At 35.4% G+C, this 20,981-nt stretch overlaps 1 protein-coding gene and 1 long non-coding RNA gene across 2 annotated transcripts; one reads left to right on the top strand and one right to left on the bottom strand.

Annotated features, from left to right (window-relative positions):
* Positions 1-884: 884 nt before the first annotated feature.
* Positions 885-2,739, bottom strand: LOC109095404. The gene is made up of 3 exons (XR_006161948.1): positions 2,373-2,739; positions 2,010-2,064; positions 885-1,665 (listed from the first exon to the last, which is right to left on the bottom strand). It is a non-coding gene; the product is annotated as an uncharacterized LOC109095404 (long non-coding RNA).
* Positions 2,740-5,868: 3,129 nt separating this feature from the next.
* On the top strand, positions 5,869-16,842 carry snapc3 (small nuclear RNA activating complex, polypeptide 3). Its single transcript, XM_042772335.1, has 10 exons — positions 5,869-6,098; positions 10,929-11,313; positions 11,384-11,472; positions 11,583-11,664; positions 11,739-11,843; positions 11,925-12,074; positions 12,203-12,285; positions 13,621-13,779; positions 13,958-14,065; positions 14,620-16,842. Exons 2-10 carry the CDS (start codon positions 11,080-11,082, stop codon positions 14,765-14,767), a joined length of 1,158 nt encoding a protein of 385 aa, XP_042628269.1. The 5' UTR covers positions 5,869-6,098; positions 10,929-11,079; the 3' UTR covers positions 14,768-16,842.
* The last annotated feature ends 4,139 nt before the right edge of the window (positions 16,843-20,981 follow it).

Here is a 20,981-nt window from a genome sequence, read left to right as displayed (position 1 = left end):
ACTTAACCAAAAAAAACGAAGTGAATGTTGGACACTTATTCATGCAGTCAACTGTCGCAGCTTTAATTACGAAGGGGGAGAGGCTATCAGACTCTGATTATGAATGACAATATAACCTTATATAATTCATACACTACATGGTACATAGTGTATGATTGCATAATGTATAGTGCGTCATTTGGGACGCAGCAAGTGTGTCCCAAAGCATAGTATGTTGAAAAGAGTATGCCAAAACCCACTGAGCAAAAGTACGTCCAATCGACGTCTTTTCAACGTCTTTTCAGACGTTGAAATGACGTCCCCTGAAGCGCCAGAATGAAAGTTTTTATGACGTCTTTTTTCGACGTCTTTTGGACGTCTTTGTCGGACGTTGAAATGACGTCCCCTGAAGCGCCAGAATGAAAGTTTTTATGACGTCTTTTTTCGACGTCTTTTGGACGTCCAATATCGACGTCTATAGAAGGTTAAAATTGCGTTCAGATGTGGTCATTTCTGGACGTATTTTCAACGTCTTATAAAGTCTCATTTAGGCGTCATTTATACTGTTTCTGAACAAAATAAACACTCTTAGTCTGCATTCAATTAAATATCATGTTTATTTCAATGCAATTCCTTTTTGTACTTGTAAATAAACTTAAAGAAACAGTGTGTTCACAAAAAAAACCATGAAATAAAAGAAATTTCACTCATTATACAGTGGATAACAATTAACAACAAACAATTTAGTTTAGTTGGGTCCACACATTATGTTCACCTATTGGAGTTTAACTTTTTAAGCTTTTTCATTTTTATTTAAACTGCAATTAGCATAAAATTCTTAAAGATGGTATTCTTTATTCATGCAATAGTCAAGTGTTCATGTCCCCAAATATTATCTGCATGCACAATAATAATAATAAAAAAGGGTTTTCAATCTGGAGTTCAGGACCAAAGCAAAGGGGTCAACAAAATAATTTATACCATATTTTCCAGACTACTGGTCTTTTTTTTTTTTTAATCTTCTGAGATGTGCTGAATTATTCTAAGCAAAACGTAAAAACACATAAAAGCGGGCACTTACAGGTTTCTATAAGTATAGTTCTCATGTCTGTGTGACAAGCCTGTCTGTACACAGTGGTACAGACAATATGTGGTACAGAAATGTTTTCTACATTTCAGAATGAGGTTCACAGAAACTGAGATAGCAAGTGCATTTTAATTAACAAAAGATATACTGCTTGTAAATAATGGCACTAGAATTTTTTATTTATTTTATACATAGGCCTAAATATTTTTATTTTTATTCTGTTTTGAATAGTATTCAATTTAAACGATTTGAAGTGAGGGAAAATAAAATCTTTACAGTGTTCATAGTTTTTAAGTTTCTTAACGTTTGTTTTATTTATCAGTATTTAAAATATTTCTGAAATTAATAGTAAAATGTGTCTTATACACGGATGCAACTTATGTGTTTTTTCCTGACTCCCACCCACAATAATTTTAAGCCTTAAAATCTGTTGTAATTCTGAGGGTGTCTTTGAAAAATCTTCTCTGCAAGGGATCCCTAGCGCCAAAATGTTGTAAATGTCCAGTGCTAGTGGTCAGGCATCCATATACAGCAAAGTCTGGTGTGGTAGGAGGAACTGTCCTGGTCGGCACAACATCTATCTGTCTTCATGAACTGCCCTGAAACACAAATTAAATATAAATGATTATTATAAATATAAATATAGCTTCACAATGCTCATTTGACCTCTGTGGTAAACATATGATCAGAAAATACTGCCAGACTGATTTTTAGTCTTTAGGGAATTATTTCAAAGCGTAATTTTAATTGTTTTTTTTTTTTTTTTTTTTTTTAAAGACTCGCGTGAGCATCCAGGATACACGACAAAGGCTGTTTTAATACAAGAACACTTCACACAAGATAAAGTTTTGAAAATCTTACATTATCGTTAATATAGTGACAGAATGTATTTGTATTTGCAGTACTAAAACTAACCACTAGGTGTCAGTAGTGTTACACTCACCAGTAGAGTGTGTAGATTACGAATCAGAAGTTAAACTCTTGTTGCTGTTCCCGTCCTGAAAAGTAGAAAAAAATATATAAGTTACAAAAACGTTTCTTTATTTGATCAAGAAAAATTACAGTTACCTGTTTTAGTGACTAATTTTAATAACTTAGTTAAAAAGGATCATCAAAATTTTACCTCAGACTGTAACTTGGACCACCTCAAATTAATAAACAGGGATAACGTTATGTACAATTACAAAAAGAGGAATTTGAAAATATATAATCTTTATAATCCAAATAAATAATTTGAAATATTAAACTGAAGTGAAATTTAACATTAGATTGATAAAACGATGAATAAAAGCACATTTATTCTTACCTTTGGCTCAGCGCAGTTGTCAGATGACCGTTACTGTTTGAATTTCCAAGTAACCGTTAACGTTAATTACGTTAGCTCCGTCCCGTTGTGAAGGTCGTTCGTTGGTCCGGTATCTCTGTAGGTTTATAAAGTGTCCTCAGCGTAGAAATAAATAAATTAAAGGATGGCGGCAGTTATATCTTCAGTCTTTTGTAATAAACAGAATTATTCTTCCCGTCTTCGTGGTTATTTGCGCCATCACGTTACGTTTACGTTTTTTTTTTTTTTTGCCATCACGTTTACGTCACTCACGTAACATCACGTTAACGCCCCTCGTGGCCAGCGCACGTTTAAATACACTATTTCATTTAATTTAAATCTTTGTGTTAAATATTTATTATTTAATTATTTAATAGGATATATTATTTCAATCTAATTATCTATTTAAATATATTCAACTTTAATATATTTTAATGTATTTAACTTTATTTAATTATCTATATTTAATTTATAGATCTAATACAGATATAAACTGCTGTTTCTGTCAATGCTCCAGTGAAAAATACCACTCAAATAAATAAATAAATCCATGTAAGATTTTATATGGTCACATTATGGTACTTTAATTAGGCCTATGTTTTTTAAAAATGTATATATTACATTATTTTGACACCTAAATGTTTCAGAAGAGTAGGCTACATGTGCTATTTAAATCAGAAATCAAAGGATTGCTTTGTTGTGTTTATATGTATATATATATATATAAAGTTATGTCGATTTCCTGAACCTGTTCTGCACGTTGAACAGACGTCCAAGAAAATCCTTAGCCGGACGGTCAAATTTTGAACCTCCTATCAACGTCCAAGGGACGTCGTAGATCGACGTCCAGATATGAACCGGATTTGCACGTCGAGTAGACGTCCAGATACGGTCCAGACCGACCGACGCAATTTAGACTTGATCTGCACGTCGTATAGACGTCTCATGTTTGTTGGGAAGTCCCCGGATGGTCTACTATTTCAGGTCTATTTTTGAAGTGTGGATCCGTGCACACTCTAATGGTTAAAATTGCCCACAATACATTACGCTTAGGCGAAGGTTTCGGTCCAGAACTACAAACATGAATAAAATGCGTTAGAAAAACGACAAATGTGGCAGAGAAGTTTACCAAAAGTGGTATGAGTTACTAATAATCAACATTTAACCTGGTAAAAAAAAAATTTTTATTTATTGTTATCCGTGTAATATTTCATCTGCAACAGCAATGTGAACTTTTATAAACATCAATTTGGTCGTTAACTTTTAAATGCATCATTACAAAGAAAATATGAGCAGAGTTCTCAGCATGAAAGACCCGCGACTGGTAGATCAACAAGCTACTTCTTTTCTCTCCAGTACGGTAGAAGTTAAATGAAATGAAATGTGGAGGATGTTAACTGTGACGAGTTGATTGACAGGCCAGTTTACAGTGACAGGGTGCGTGTAACAGGTGCGACAGAGCCGTCCCTTAAAGACGCAATTGTGTGACGTGATAGTATGTCCCAAAGCTTGCCTACTCTTCTACTACACGCTCAAAAGTGTGTACTTTTTCTTCACCAAAAGAGTACATACTTTAAGGGCATAGTGTAAGTAGGCACATTAAGCAATGGATTTTTGAATCGTGAATCGTCAATTTCTGACAGTAATCGATTTAAAACGCTATAATCGAAGGAAAAGCAATTTCTATAGCGATTCAATGCTTTCAAAATAAATACACATTAAATTACTACAAGCACGAATTAATGGTGCCCTCGCATCTCCTTCACGCGCTCCACTATTAACCGCCTGCGACTGTCACAGGATTGCGCTCGCGCTCAGTTCGTCTCACTGACACATTTTTTGAGCAGCTGATGTGTGATCTTAGTACTTGTGGCCAGTAATCCTAAAAGTAGTTTTACTTTTCTGTAGTTTTTCAATGGCTTTCGGTCATACCGATGACCAGGGGTGGATTAAGTGAATTGGGGGCCCTATAGGCAGAATATAGGAATGGGGCTCTAGACATTTACACACATTTACCTGGATCAACCTTGAGGATCCTTTTTTGCTGTGATGCTTGCTGTTGCACAATGGTGCCCCATAGTTGTGTTCAGTGTATAATGGCTTTCTTTCATGGGGACGACGAAATAGCAACTGATTTACAGCTGGGATATAGGTTTTTCACAAAATAAATCGTAAAATAATAAACCTCACTGCCTTTAAACAATTTTTTTTAAGAAAAGGAATGAGTCAGAAGTATATAAATTATTATATTAATTTAAAACGGGGTTATGTGGGTGGATTTTCAAATTGATCTGAAGAAAAACTACAGACTGGATTATTGTTAATCAGGTGCAAGTTCAAGCTCAAACCGGTGCACAACGTTTTACGGTTTCCGGTTTAAACGACATGTTTCCTGGAAATGGTGTGCAATGGGGTTTGAGATGCATTTTCTCTTGTTTGATGGGTGTGTCAACCATGTCAACCCAATCAGCAGCAACATTTATATAAGCCATGCGGTATTAAAGAGACAGCATACAAAATGTAATTATCATCAAAATAAATTCACAAGAGCAAGTATTTTGTTTTAACATAATTATTTACAATAAAGGCAAAATAACTAAAATAATAAGAGCACAAATATAGATCTGGAACTTCTTTAAGTCTGTCTAAATATCATTGAGTAATTGCAAATCCCTTTACTCGATTGGGATGTTCTCTTTTATTCTGGACGGCAAGGGCAGTGACTGTAACATCGAGCTTATTTTGCAATATAAAACATATTTATACCGATTTCATCAGGCTCTGAAAATTCTTCAAAAAGAACACAATAATGACCTTCTCAGCTGCCATAGTTAGGCTACAACTCTTGCATCATCAGAACAGGGTGTTCAACACACCACTGTTTCTGTTTAAAAAACGTTTTGCACCGTTTTGTCAGGGCTGAACGCAGCCCTTTTTTTCGGATTTGGTCGGGTGACATTAAATTACCAGAAAATGCTCGTGTATGACCCCAAGAGCTTCAGTATCAATATTTTCTGCAACCACTTGAGCCACTGGAAATCCTCAGACAGCAGCAAAAACATTAACAGGTCTAAAAGTTTATATTAATTAGTACAGTTAGTAAAACAATAGCTTTTTAATTATTTGTCAGTGTAACTCAATTTTTACGAGCTGAACTGTATGGGTTCATTAGCTATCCAGAGAAACACACTCTTTTCGTCCCACCACCATATTATTGCATGTTAACTCAAAACATATAATGTGAATATAATTAGCATTCGTATCTCATATGTTAGCATCTCCATCTCATTTGCTTGGTGTATGCTGCTATCATCATCTCGTTGCAGGCCAAAGTGACTGTTAAAACTACATTTCCCACAAACCCTAGCGCAAAGCAGGAGTAGTGTACAGTACAGCTCAGTACCGTAGGTGGCGACCTGACACCTGAATGGACATTGAACGTTGAGGAGTAGAAAAAAATAGGGAACCGCGGGCTGAGATTGGCGGCAGGGAGACAGCTGATCTGTGACTGGAGTGTGCATGGTAGGAAGTGGAGTAGAATCCGGTAGCGATCCGGAAATGGAGGATGAAAATTTTGGCGCGGAAGGTGGAGATAGTGAATGGAGTACAGTAGGAAATCGGAAAAGGAAGAAAAATAGAAGAAATGAATCGGAAACTGAAAGTGAGAATGGATTACACGTGACAAGGGGAAGGAAAGAAGAGTTTAAGGTATTGTTGAAATTAGATGCTGGATCTTTCAGTGTCATTAATCCACTGAAATTATCTAAAGTGATTAAGGAAAAAATAGGACTGGTTGAAAGTGTGAAGAAGTTGAGGGATGGTAGATTGATTATATATTGTAAGGACAGTAGACAACAGAAAAAGGCTCTAGAAATTAAAACGATCATGGGACAGGGTGTGAATTGTTCAGTTCAAGAAGAAAAGAAATGGGTTAAAGGAGTAATTACAGGGATCCCTACTGATGTAACAGAGGAAAAGATTAAGAAAGGTCTTACGGGAGGCGCAGTAATTGGCGTGAAAAGACTTAAATGTAATAGAAACAATGAAAGGGGAGATAGTCTATCAGTGATGATTCAGTTTGATGAGGATAAGCTGCCAAGTAAAGTCTTTTAGGATTTATGAGTTTCTCGGTTAGGCTTTACGTACCCCCTCCACTAAGATGCTACAAATGCCAAAAGTTTGGACATGTAGCGGCTGTATGCAGAGGTAAACAAAGGTGTGCGAGATGCGCGGTGGAGAGCATGAATATGGCAAATGCGAGCAATGAGTTGATCCCAAGTGTTGTAATTGCGGAGGGGAGCATAGTGCGGGGAATGGAGGATGTGAGGTGAGGAAAAATGCAGCTCAAGTGCAAAATCTAAGAATAAAGGAAGGATTGTCATATTCGGAGGCGGTGAAGAAAGTAGGAAATACTTTGGAATCAGGGGATAAAGGTAAAGGAATTCCTCAACAAAAGATGGAAACGGCTCAGGGAAAAACTAAAGAGAACTTTGGGATTAAGAATAATGTGGCATTTGTAACCTTTATAGCTGAAGTGGTGAATTGTTCTGCGCAAACAGAAAGCCGGACTGAAAGAATCAGAATAATAATAAAAGCAGCTGAAAAATATCTAGAGATTGAGGGGATTTCTGTGGAAATGATTAGTGAAAAATTAAAGATGCAGTTAACAAATACGCAAGCAGGATGTGGTGGTTCATAATGGTGCTTTTAATATTCCAGTGGAATGCGAGAAGCTTAATTGCTAATGGACAAGAGTTTAAAAAATTCATCTCTGATCTGGATAAAAGACCAGATATTATATGTATACAGGAGACATGGTTTTTTAAAACCTCAGTTAAATTTTGTTTTGCAAGGGTATCAATTAATTAGGAAAGATAGGAAAAACTGTAATGGAGGTGGGGTAGCAATATTTATAAAACAAGGGGTGGGATACAGGAATGTAGAAGTGAGTGAGGATCAAGAGGCGTTGATGATGGAAGTATGGGAAGGGAATCAAAGTATAAAAATAATTAATTTTTATAATCCATGTGAAAAGCTATGTAAGAATGCAATGGAAAAAATAAGAGGTAATACTAGTCAGAAGGTAGTATGGTGTGGTGATTTTAACGCACATAATACATTATGGGGGAGTGTTAAAACAGATTATAATGGGTTAATAGTGGAAGAAATGCTAGATTGGGGACGGTTAGTATGTATTAATAATGGAAGTATAACAAGAATAGATGTGAGTAATGGGCGTAATTCAGCATTAGATATTACTCTAGTTTCAGAAGATCTAGCTAGAAAATGTGAATGGAGTGTAAGCAAGCAAAGTTCAATGGGAAGTGATCACTATCCAATATGGTGTCAAATTGGTGTGGATATTGTACAAACTGTGGTGGAGAGAATGCCAAGATGGAAATTTAAGGGAGCTAATTGGGAGCTTTTTAAAGAACTGTGTAATAACAATATGAACGAAATGGGAGAAATTGAAGAAATAGAAGAGTTAAGTATGAAAGTAATTAAAGTGTTAAGAAATACGGCAGAGGAAGTAGTAGGAAAAACGAAAAAACTATAAGTAGAAGAAAAGCAGTCCCGTGGTGGAATGAAAAATGTAGTAAGGCAGTGAGGGAAAGAAATAAAGCAATGAAGACAAGAGCCAGAAAATCTGTATTGTTTACTGATTACATTACTTTTAAGAGAGCTCAGGCTATGGTTAGGAGAAAAATAAGAATAGCAAAAAGAATGTTCTGGAGAGAATATTGCAATAGAATAGGGGAAGACATTGAAATAAATGATGTTTGGAACATGATTAGGAAGATGGGAGGGATTCAGAGAAATATTAATATTCCAGTTTTAGTAGGACATGGGAAAATAACGATAAAAGATAGTGATAAAGCAGAGATGTTAGTGGAAGCATTTGTAAAGATGCATAGTAATGATAATATTACAGATAATATGAAGAAGTATAGGGAACAGAAAGTGAAAGAGAATGAGCATATATATATGAAAAGAAGATTCCGTCAGGAAGTAGGTTAGACTCAACATTTACTTTATATGAGTTAAAGAGAGCACTTGTAGGGGTTAAACATACTTCCCCAGGAAAGGATGAAATCTGTTATGAGATGATTAAGCAATTGTCAGATGGATCATTGAATATAATTTTAAGACTTTTTAATAAAATTTGGGATTCAGGGAATATTCCTGTGAGTTGGAAACATGGAGTAATAGTGCCAATCGCTAAACCTGGAAAAGACCATTCCCAGCCAGTTAGTTATAGACCAATTGCATTGACATCCAATTTATGCAAACTTATGGAACGGATGGTTATGAATAGGTTGACGTATGAAATGGAGAGTAAAGGTATGCTGTCAGCATGTCAAAGCGGATTTAGAAAAGGGCGAAATACGATGGATTCAATTCTGAGTTTGGAGGCGGAAATTCGAAAAGCTCAAGTTAATAAAGAAATGTTGGTGGGAGTCTTTTTCGATGTTGAAAAGGCTTATGATATGTTGTGGAAAGAAGGGCTGTTAATGAAATTGGAAAGTTTGGGAATTGAGGGAAAAATGTATAACTGGATTTCAAGTTTTTTTTTGTTTGGAAGAACGATTCAAGTTAGAGTAGGGTCTGCATATTCTAGGATTCTCTCAATTGAGAATGGAACTCCCCAGGGAAGTGTGAGCAGCCCTATTCTTTTCAACTTAATGATTAATGATATATTTAGAAATATTGAGACTGGAATAGGAAGATCATTGTATGCAGACGACGGGGCATTGTGGAAAAGGGGGCGTAATAGGCTGTTTGTAGAGAATAAAATGCAAAAAGCAGTGAAGGAGGTGGAGAAATGGTCAAATAGTTGGGGTTTTCGATTTTCTGTGGTAAAAACACAAGTAATTTGTTTTTCAAATAAGAAAAATAATCCTATGTTAAATATTAAAATGTATGGTAATCAGCTGGAACAAGTCAATGTAGTGAGATTTCTGGGTATGTGGATGGATTATAAATTAAACTTTGGAGTTCATATTCAGAAATTGATAGAAAAGTGTAAAAAAAAAGGAATAAATGTCTTAAGATGCTTGTCAGGTGCGGATTGGGGAGCAAGTTGCCAGTCACTGAAAAGAATTTATTATGCAGTGATCAGGTCAAATATAGACTATGGAAGTATGGTATACAGTTCTGCGAATAAAACTTTACTTAAAAAAATACAAGTAATACAAAATCAGGCATTGCGAATTTGTTGTGGAGCATTTAGATCTTCTCCGGTAGTATCATTACAAGTTGAATTAGGAGAATTATCATTGGAACAACGCAGACTTCAATTTAGGATGAGATACTGGTCTGGTGTATGTGGACATCTGGAAAGTCATCCAGTAAAAATACTTTTGAAGGAATGTTGGGAGTATGAATACAAAGAAATAGAAAGCTTTGGTTGGGTAGTAGGGAAGGAGGCAAATAGCTTGGGATTGAAAGAATATTTAATAGCCCCTTCTGTTCCTATACCAGCAATTCCCCCTTGGATGTATCCTATGCCATTAATTGACTTACAAATACATAAAGAAATAAATAATCAAATAAGCATACCAACTAAGTTAGTAGTTGAACAGTATGTAAATCGAGAATATTATTCAGTATTACAGGTATGTACAGATGGGTCAAAGGAACCAGAGTCTTGTAGAACAGCAGCAGCAGTATTCATTCCTACATTTAATATTAAAATTGCAAAAAGATTATCGGATCATGTGTCAGTATTTACTACTGAATTACTAGCTATCATATTAGCAATACAGTGGATTGAAGAAGTTCAACCATCAAGAATTGTGATATGTACGGATTCAATGGCTGCTCTCACTAGTCTTATGAGTGGAAAATCGGAATCTCGACAAGATTTAATATTTGAAGTTTTGCAAGGTTTATTTAGAGCAAGGCAGTTAGGGGTATTGGTATTCTTCCTCTGGGTGCCAGCACATGTGGGTGTGGATGGTAATGAGGAGGTAGATAAGTTGGCAAAGAAAGCATTAAAGCATCCACAAATAGAAATTAAGGTATCATTAAGTAAATCAGAAATCAAGAGGTTAATAGCAATTGAAATTAGTAAAAAATGGCAAAAGATATGGAATAATGACTCTAAAGGAAGACATCTTTATCAAATTCAGGAACGGGTTGGAAATGAGAGGAAAAGATATGGAAATAGGAAAAAAGATGTCATTATTACAAGGTTAAGAATTGGTCACACTGCATTAAATTATAGTCTTTATAAAATAGGGAAGCATGATACAGGAAAATGTGACAATTGCGGGGAGTTAGAAACAGTGCAGCATATTCTTTTAGAATGTGCTGCATATGAAAGGGAGAGACAACAGTTAAGTCAAGAGTTAGGAAGGATGGGAGTTGATACAATTTCAATAAAAGTATTACTAGGAAATGGAATAAGACAATCAAGAATTCATGAATTATTATTTAAATATCTAAATAAAACAGGAATAGTAAATAGAATTTAATTTTTTTTTAATTTTTTTTTTTTTTTTTTTTTATTTATTTTTTTTTTTTTTTTTTCCAAAGCCAAGTACACTCCACACTCCAGATCAGTAGGTGGCGGAAATGCACCATTTATGTTGGTCTGCCAAACCGCCATTAAACACTAGTAGAAGAAGAAGAAGAAGAAGAAGAAGAACATCGTTTCGTTTGCGCCAATGTTGTTTCACAGCTCGTCATGGCTGAATCCAGTACTTTGACATGCGAAGAAAAGCAACACGAAAACGTGCCTGTGTATGAGTTTATAGATGTAAACTCTAAGGAGTTTCATATCGGCGCGTTTAGAGATTTGTGGCTGGATGTGTTGAATCCGGAGGTGTATTCATACGGTGAGCCAGCTCCAGAGATAGAGGACGTGGAGTTCATTGAAGAGATGGGGATTGAGCCAAAGACACTGGAGGAACTCAAAAGAATCATAACATATAAAATATATACTTTTTTCTTTTTTTTCTTTTTTATTTCTGTATTACTTATTTCATGACATATGTTGTCTTTTAAGTGTTGATTCTCTGAGAAGTCGACATGAAGACACAGACAACGTACCATCAGATCTTCATTTATCCACTCTAAAGTAGGTTAAAGTCTTTCATTCAAGCACTGAATATGATTTGATTAAACTTGTTGGAAATTTGCAATGTAGAAATATCTAATGACATATGTACAAATATGCTGCCTTTTCAGATTACGCAAGAGAAGACAAGATTATAAAGAAACTCTCACCAGAGACACTGCTGACAGACATGAAGTCTATGCCAATGAAATGGTATGTTCATTTTGAGTAACGCACACACATCATCTAAATATGAAAATTATACTCTCAATGCTTTTTTTATGCAGGAGATGATGTCTGTGGGTAAGAAGCCTGATAACCTCAGAGACCTGATTCCTGAAGGAGAAATCATATTGACCTTTAATATTATGTATCCCATTCTGTTTCAGCGGGTATGTCCTGCATGTAACTTCATATAGCAGTAGTCTATGTAAGTTTCTCCATTGACTGAATGTTTATTTTAATTGTGCCAGTTTAAGTTTGTGAGGGCATATCAGACTCTGCATGTGTTGGGCTCTCAAAAGCTGAGTGATCTTAGAGATGCCATCTGCTGCGTCAGTGACCTGCAGGTGTTTGGAGAGTTCAGCAACACTCCGGATATGGTACCACAGTTCATCAGCAAGGTTAGAAACAAACACATACACAGGATGGCATAAAAACACTCCATATAAACTGCATTAGAGCAGGGCTAAACTGACATGGGCATAGACTTCAAACATACAGCTGAAAAGTGTGTTTGTATTTTTTTTAGGATCATTACAAGTCTGCTTTCTTTTTCTTCAATGGAACGTTCTTCAATGACACACGGTTCCCGGAATGCCAAGACATCAGCAAGTAAGACCTTGAATGTAGTTTAATACTAAATTAAATACTAATGTTTAAAGCCCCTTTTCCACTAATTGGTATGATTCGTTAGGGTCTTCATAAAATGTCTGCAACATACTTTGGTTAAAATTCCTCAGTGGTTGTGTAAAACAACACCATTTTTACATTGTCAAAAACAGCTCTGTTCACAGCGACCCGTTTTGGTGCATGTCTCTTTAAATGCTAATGAGCTCTGCTCACCCCGCCCCTCTGTTCTGTGGAAGAGGCAATTTTCAAATAATCATTAGAAATCTAAAGTGTGGGGCTTACTACTTTTGGAGGGGCAGCTGGATCGCGTACAGTGGGTACTAGGGATGCACAATTAATCGAATGCGATTGTCATGTGCATTTCGTTAGTAAAGCCGGTTCTGTAATCAGCTATAAATCATAATCACGTCTTTTCAGATAGAGCAGCATTTACTACACAGAGCCGTTGTTCACTGACAAGTTACGCAAAAAAAAAAAAAAATCGCAGACAATTTTATTGCATAATTATGAAATCGTTCGCGATAATAATGACAGCTGTTTGCATAATGACACATTAATCTACACTCCATCACTTCCATCAGTACAAGGCAAAAACAGATTTGTTAAAAAGAAGAAAACTAAAATATCACATGATGTGCATATTCAGAACCTTTGTTATGACACTTAACTTGGTTGCATCCCATTACTCTGGATCACCTTTGAAAATGTTTTTACACTTTGAAGTCCACCTGTGATAAATGAAATCATCTTGACATGTCTACATATGGTCTAACAGCTAAAGATGCATATCAAAGCGAAAACCAAGCCACAAGGTCAGAGGAACTGCCTGCAGATTTCAGAGACGGAATTGTGTTCAGGCACAGATTTGAGGAAGTATTCAAAACATCTGATGCATTCAGGGATTCCAAGTCAGATTGCTTGTCTCATCATACCCAAAAAGACTTAAGGCTATATAAGCTGCCATAGATTTTAGGTTCTACAACTATGTACTGAACTACATGTTTTAATACTTGTGCCAATGCAATGTTTCAGCTTTCTGTTTTTAATGTTATTAATCAAATCTTTTTTTTTTTTTTGCTTTGTCATTATAAGGTTTGAAGTTTAGATTGATTTGAAAAAGAAAAAAAGCATTTTAGCACAAGGTTCAAATGTTAAAACTGTTAAATAAAATAAAATAAAATACATTTGGTCCATTCATCACAAGGGGATTGTATGGCTTTAGAATACTTGGGAGTGTTATCGCCCAGTAAGCAGTTGTTTTCACTATCTCTTTGACAATTTAAAGAAATAATTTACCTAATTTGTGTATTTGCTGAAGACAACACGGGAGTGGACCAGAACCAGAGACTTCCCAGAATTCAAGACCGCAAAGATGGAGGACACGTCTTTCTATGACCTGAAGATGAAAGTTGGGTTTCCATATTTATACACTCACCAGGGTGATTGTGAGCATGTGGTTATCCTCACTGATGTCAGGTCAGCCCTTCCTCATTTCATGCTCATTTTTCCAAGACTTCATACACATTTCTTTTTAAAGCTTCTAAAAATGTTTCTAAAATTCTACTTACAAAAAAATTGGAGGTTGGTGTTACACAGTAACCGATAAAAATAAAAAGTCATAGTCATGATGTTTGATTTGTTTCTATGGTGTTAGACTTGTCCATCAGGATGACTGTTTGGACATGAAGCTCTACCCACTCATCACTCATAAGCATAGAGTCGTGACTCGGAAGTGTTCTGTGTGTCATCTCTACATCAGCAGGTAAACAGTAAGCTTATAGAGCTGTTCAGCCGAAAATGCTAAATTGCTGTTTCCTTTTGATATTTTTGTTTGGGTTTTTACAACAGCAGTTTTGAATTTATTACTAATTCTGTGGTTAACATTATTTGAAGAGACTTTCATGTTCAAATGTCTGTTATTTTAACAACACACAGTTGTACCTCAAATGTGAATTTCTAAACTTTTTTTTTTTTTTTTTTGGTGCTTTTTAAATAGTTTCTAGAAATTGGTTTTTGTGTGCATGACAAATCTGTTGTAGTACTTATGTAACTTTTTTTTTTAAAGCACACAAGTGCTTCAGAATTGACATTTTTAACAATACGTTACAGATGAAAAAGTCTCATCAAGATTTGTTATCAATATCGGACCTTATTTTACTCTCTAACATCAAAAACTGCTATTATAAAAACCCATTAGAAAGTTAGGAATTATTTTCTCGGTTTAAATTTATAAAACACTAACCAGTTCAATAATTTAGTACTATTAAAGTAATATTTTGTATATTGAAAGGAATTTGTTTTATCTTTGCATGGCAGATGGATAACAACCAGTGATGCTTTTGCCCCTACGGACCCCTGCCTGTTTTGTGACCAGTGCTTTCGAATGTTTCATTATGATGATAAAGGAAACAAACTAGGGGATTTCCTGGCCTATGCCTACGTTGATCCAGGCACATTTAATTGATCTTAAGCCTTAGATATACTATTATGATATAGTTTCTTAATGTATAACAAAAAATAATAAAAACAAATCTTTGTTCATGTTTAGGACTTGAGTGTCAACAATTATGATATTAAAAGCTATGTGCTCAGGAATTAAATTATGAATTGAATGCTTAACCAAATTCTCATCACTAAATTGAGTAAGATATGTTTCGCAGTAGCTCCGCTATTATTAAAGGGTCAATTAATGAAATGAATGTACTTTATTAGGGCACAAGCCCAGAGAAGGCGCAGGGCTCTATTGTTTTTCTAAGGATTATTGGGGTCCAAGCCACTATGCTTTTTTTCAAGGTTTTGGGGGCTTTCAGGCCCTTAACATTCTCAAAAAATCTTGAAACTTTGCACACAGGTTGGAATCTGCAGCTATCAGGACTGGGTAGGGATTCACATGGGGGGGGCAAGGGGTCTGTCCATGCCCCTTTGTTTTATAGAGCCATTTTAAAGGCCTCTGTAGCACACTCTGTTTTACCTACAGTCACCAAAATTCATACACCCATAGATCTCCACCCTGAACAACTTGGCTATTCAGGGTTTAGTGAAAAGTGCATGCTATGGAATTTAAGATACTCCTCCTAGGGTTTTCATCTGATCACCACAAACTCAGTCAACATGATCTTGAGACATTAGGGATGCAAAATTGTGAAGGGATTTTTGATATCTCAATAGGTTTGGCTGTGGTGGGGTGATAAAATTATGTTGAGAAATGAGAAACAGGAAGTGTCTATTAACTATGGCGATAAATGAGCAGAAGGATGAGAAACGGGAAGTGTGTATTAACTTTTGCATACATTGTCTGTTTATAGTTTGTTCGTTGTATGAGGCCCATCACATAGATTTGACTATTAGGAGTCAAAGTTATAGCGCCACCAAATGGCAGCAGGAAGTGAGGCATTTTCAAAATCCTTTGAAATCAGACTCTAATTTTCACTCAACTTCATCATAATAATGTCAAAACAGGGCAGATGTTAAGCCACGAATCCATTTGTAGAACTGTATATATTTAATGAGTGCTGTGTGATACAACAATGAAGGCAACCTTACCTATTAATTTATACTGTATATATGAATGCATGGGTCAATGTTCAGTATTACCCATTAATGTTTGGTCTTCATATTTTCAGCACAATGTGGTTAATCTGGAATTGGTTTGGAAAGTGAATTATGCATAGGAAAATCTTTAAAGATATTGTTCTAAACTTGGACTTTAAGCTATGCAGATAGACCTAATGTCAGAGGGGCCATACCATGGCCACCTCCGACAGCATCGGCCAATCAAAACACTGGAACTGAAAGGTGCCAAGTTGAAAATCCCTCAGGAAAGATAAAAGGTTCTCTTCAACACAAAGAAGTGTGCTAAGCTGTTGTTGATCTACTGTGTGCGCTAAGAAAAATGTGGTAAGCCAAGATGTGCTAAGCTGCAAGAAAATTTGGGGAGTTTTGGAAACTGCCACAGCAACAATGACCACAAACTTAGTGTCCCCCATTTTCTGCAACAACTTCAGAGCCTTCTCTTCAGTGGTCCTCCATTTGCGAGTTCCAAACTACTAGGATATTCTCCCACAACTTCAGAATTGTCTCGTCAAAGATCCTTTTCCTGCATGTTCCAGGTTTTCTGGATATTTTATACCTTCAAGGCTCCTCTGTTTGCATGTTTCCAGACCAAGGACCTTCTCCGTGCCTTCAAATGGATCTGATTTATTACTTACCACTGCAGCATTGTCCAGTTCAACAAGTGGATGATGTTGTGGCCCAGACGTATTAGTTGTCAGTTTATGATTATCTAATTTGCATTAGATTTTATATAACTGATGTCAGTTAGCAAACAAGCTCTCAATTTATTTGTTGAATCTAGAATAAGGTTTACCTCATTAATTCCAGGAAACTACAGTTTCCATAAGATAACGTCTACAGTAACATCCAACTCAGTCACTTGCACCTACCTCTCTCTCTTTTGCACTTTATCCATTCATTGTACCCATTTAGTAGTTGTTAGTTACTCTTGTCCATCCGTTTGTTAATAAAACCTATTTTATTACAGTTGTGTCTTCCTTGTGTTGATAATTCAGTAGAAGGATCTACAAATTACCAATAGGCCTATCTCCAAATTCCTTCAGATTTATCCTACTACAACTTCCTCCAATTTATGTAATTCTTATTTATTCAACAATCGTACATGATTGTTCTTTACTGTCAAGGTGAAATCCTTGGCTGGTGCCCCGTAAATTAGTGTAACCAAAACTAAATATTTAAGCCCAAAGCCATTACACTGGTGTTGCTCCTTAGATTTGAAATCTGCTACAGAGTATTTGCTTTATGCGGTTTCACATGCGCTTTAATTTAAGAACAGTACCTTTTATCAGGGAGCTCTCCTACTTGAATTTTGGGCCCTATGAAAGAAAATGAGGTTGGGCCCGTAAATAAGTTTAAAGATATTTTTTTTTTTTTTTTTTTTTTTAATCTTTTATGGGCATTTTTCTAAATGTGTGCATCATCTGATATTTTAAATTTTATATATATATATATATATATATATAAAGATACTTTAAATATGAAATTAAAACCGCCGGTAGGTGGCAGCAAGGTACTGTTAATAAATGAGTCAGTGCGACTGAACCGAATCATTTAAACGTTTGATTCATTCAAGAACAAAACAGCCTCATGTTGCTCAGAGAGCAAAAAGGGCAGGTGCTCAAGCCCCTTTTGATGTCTTTTTATGTCTGCACATGCCTGCTTAGGTTCTTATAAACAAGTAAGCAGCATTTAAAACAATAAACACACAATAAGCATTGTTGCTCAATATTTAATTACAGCTTCAGATGCATGATATTTTAATTTCATTTAATTTCAAGATACAGAGAAGTGTGTTCAACTCGGGCATGCAGACGGATGGTTGCCGTGGTAATAAACACTGTAAAAAGCAACAGTTTGAATGTGCATCTTGCAGATGAAAAGTGCTTCAGGGGGTCCTTGGCTTTTGGGGGCCTGATAATTAGATGCATGAAAGTAGCATTTTTTCTATAGCAAACAGACATCGGGCGCGTTTTCTTAAAGGATCATCATTAGCTGATGGAGAGGAAAAGTTAAATATAGCATTTTGTTTTATGTAAATTAGATGAAGTTTTCGCACTGAAAGAGAAGTGATCTGGCGCTCAAAGAACTTAAGATATACCAGGCTATGTCTGCAGCTAATCTGTATAAAAAGCAGAATGAACTGATGAAACGTTAAGACAATAAACACAATATATAAATTAAATTTATGATTGTTGCAGTGCTAATTGACATATCATTTATTACAGTACAGAAACTATAAAGTATATTTTCTACTTTATTCTGTGCAGAAAAGTGAAATAATTGTTTGAAGTATATAAAACATTCATAAAATTGCCATTCGAAAAAAATGATAAATTACAAATGATTGATTATTGTCCAGCAGTGTATTTGATTTCTTATAGCAAATAAAAGATAAGAAAATAATTCCTTATTCCTTATATATATATAAAATAATAATAATAATATTAATACATACATACTTAAAATTATTGTATTTGACATTTCTGTCACTTCTGAAATGATGGCTATGCCCCTGGTGTGACAAAACATTAGCCTATAATACTTTTAAAGTTCTTTTTTAAAATCTTGGCTCACATACATTTCTACTTATGCCATGTCATGCCATAGCGATAGCATCATTAAACTAGCATCTAGTTTTATCCAACAATGGACAAAAGTATTTTTTTTCTTCTCTAACCTATGGTTCTGTAACCATAAAGGCTGTTAATTTGCCACCTGACTAAGCTTTTAAAGAATTTAGGGGAAGCATTTAAATAATCCTGTGAATGCACTTAAGAATGCAGAATCGAATAGTTAATCGAATCAAATTTAATTGTGAATCGAATCGTTCTGAATTTGCAAAAATCGTTCTTGAATCGAATCGAAAAACCTATGAATTGTGTATTGAATCGATCCGCTGTCTACCCAAAGATTCACAGCCCTACTGAGAACTGAATTAGCCAATTATTGCTGCATGAAATTGAGACACATGGAATTAAACAGGCCTGTTTGATACAACTTTAATGCGATAAATAGCAACATGCACATAAATATGGCTTCGAAAGAATTGATTTGTGGATTTTAATAAATCAGACCTATGGAGTCAATTTAATACCATGTAAGAATTGAAGAATTGCAAAAGAAAATAGAGTTTTGCAAACAAAAATTAAGTATTGAGAGAAAAAAGAAGTTCTGCAAACAAAAAAACAAACAAACAAAAAAAAAAAAGATTGGCTTTGTTTTGACATAAGGGGTGGAGTCTAGGGACTGGGGCATGAACAACAGGCCTGGACACGCCTCCCTGGAAGTTACATAGCCTACAATTTTTTAAATTTTTGTTTGCAAAACTTTTTTTTCTCGCAATACTTCATTTTCTTTTGCAATTTTTTATGTTTGTTTGAAAAAGCACTTTTTATTCCTCAACACTTTAATTTCCGTTTGCAAAACTTTTCTCTTACAATTATACTTCTGTGAATATTATGTGGCATTGAATTGACCTTGCTATTGAGCAAAATACTGTTCCAGAAGATCCTTATTGGTTGAGATGATGGGTTAAATATTGTAAATGAATGTTTTATCAATTAACTGTAAGGCTCTCTCTTAACATAATTCTCTTTTGAGAGCATTCATAACTATGTGTGTGCACTCCCAGATTCATCATCCTTCAGTGTGGACATCATGAAGCAGGAATTAAATTTTCAGGTGCTGTCATTTACATCAGACCACAAGGAGGTGCAAGATCTCTACAAAAGCCCAAGCATTACTGTTCTTCAACCGATCATTGTTATTTGCAGTGTCCATAAGTGAAGTATGACTGAAAATTTTTGTCTAAGCAAAGTTTTAAAATAATATAAAGTGTGCAATAATGATATAAAATGAAAGATTTTTCTTGGTCCCTAATCAAACGTTAGCAAATATTGTGTTATTTTAAATATGCGACCTTATTTGTACAGAACAAATCATATTCTTGATTTCATGTATGTACAATTTTAACCAACATTAATTAATATGCTGATAAATTGAATTTGTAGTAAAACCCAATGTGTTAAATTAGAAAAATGCAAAATATAAGCATTTTTACTAGTTGTCTCAGACTTTATCTGAGGTGTGCAGTTCCAGGCATAAGAACAGAGTGATTAGCTGAGAACGAGGTATGGCGAGAGGTGCAGACATGGCATTTTAACAGTTTTGCTGGTCAGAACCAGAGTGTGAACATTGGCTCTGATGTTCATTTGAATAACCTCCGGCCTCCAAAGTATGCAAGCCTGGGTTTCGCCTGATCTTGGCGGCTGACATCGACGTGTGAAGACAGGGATTGAGGCAGGAGACGGGTGCTTTATGGCACCACAGCCCCACGGTCTACAGAGGGACACTTGTATTGCTGGCCTCTTCTGTTTGCTGGCTGTGTTAGACAGGTTTTCAGTCACATCTGCAAGATTTGCAACGTGCTGACATAAACGTTCTGGTGTATGTGTGTGAACATAAGTTACGGTATTAAAGCCGATGATCAGCACCTTTGAGCAAGTCATTGTGGTTTTTTTTCTTGCTTCAAGAGTCTTTGCAAGCTCAGATAAATATTACAAAAACTGATTTCATTTAGTTTTTATCATGCACAACAACTTGACCAGTGGCCCCAAAAGTATTTGGATCAACAGAATCTCATGGCACTATGTAACTATTTTACGCATTGTTGAATTGGTCACTAAGTCGTTTGATTTTGACATGTTTTTGGACGATCTGCTTCCGCACCATCAGTTCAGTTTAAGGGCTGACCTTGTTTTCTTACAAACCACGTTGTACAGATTGAAATGCAATTGTCACCTCAGAAAATACTTACTATATGTTTTCTCATTAGACTGGGTTGATTTGGACTGTATAAGGTAAGTGTTGCAGTACAAGACAACAGTTCTGTTTGGCTGTATTGTGTTATGCCAAGCCCCATTGCGTTTAAGTAAATTGCTTGTCACTGGCCATTTTGGCCACATCATGCAGGAGTATTAGAAATTTTACAATTATTTTTTTTTATAAATTAACACCTCACAAACTTTTCTCTGAAATATTTTACTAGAAAAATGCTTGTGCTTTTTTGAAGTCTGGATTTAAATCAAACCAGTTGCTTCTCAAAA

Source organism: Cyprinus carpio, chromosome A16 (genome assembly GCF_018340385.1).
Source record: "Cyprinus carpio isolate SPL01 chromosome A16, ASM1834038v1, whole genome shotgun sequence".
Classification (NCBI taxonomy): domain Eukaryota; kingdom Metazoa; phylum Chordata; class Actinopteri; order Cypriniformes; family Cyprinidae; genus Cyprinus; species Cyprinus carpio.
This window is presented reverse-complemented; position numbering and strand designations above follow the sequence as displayed.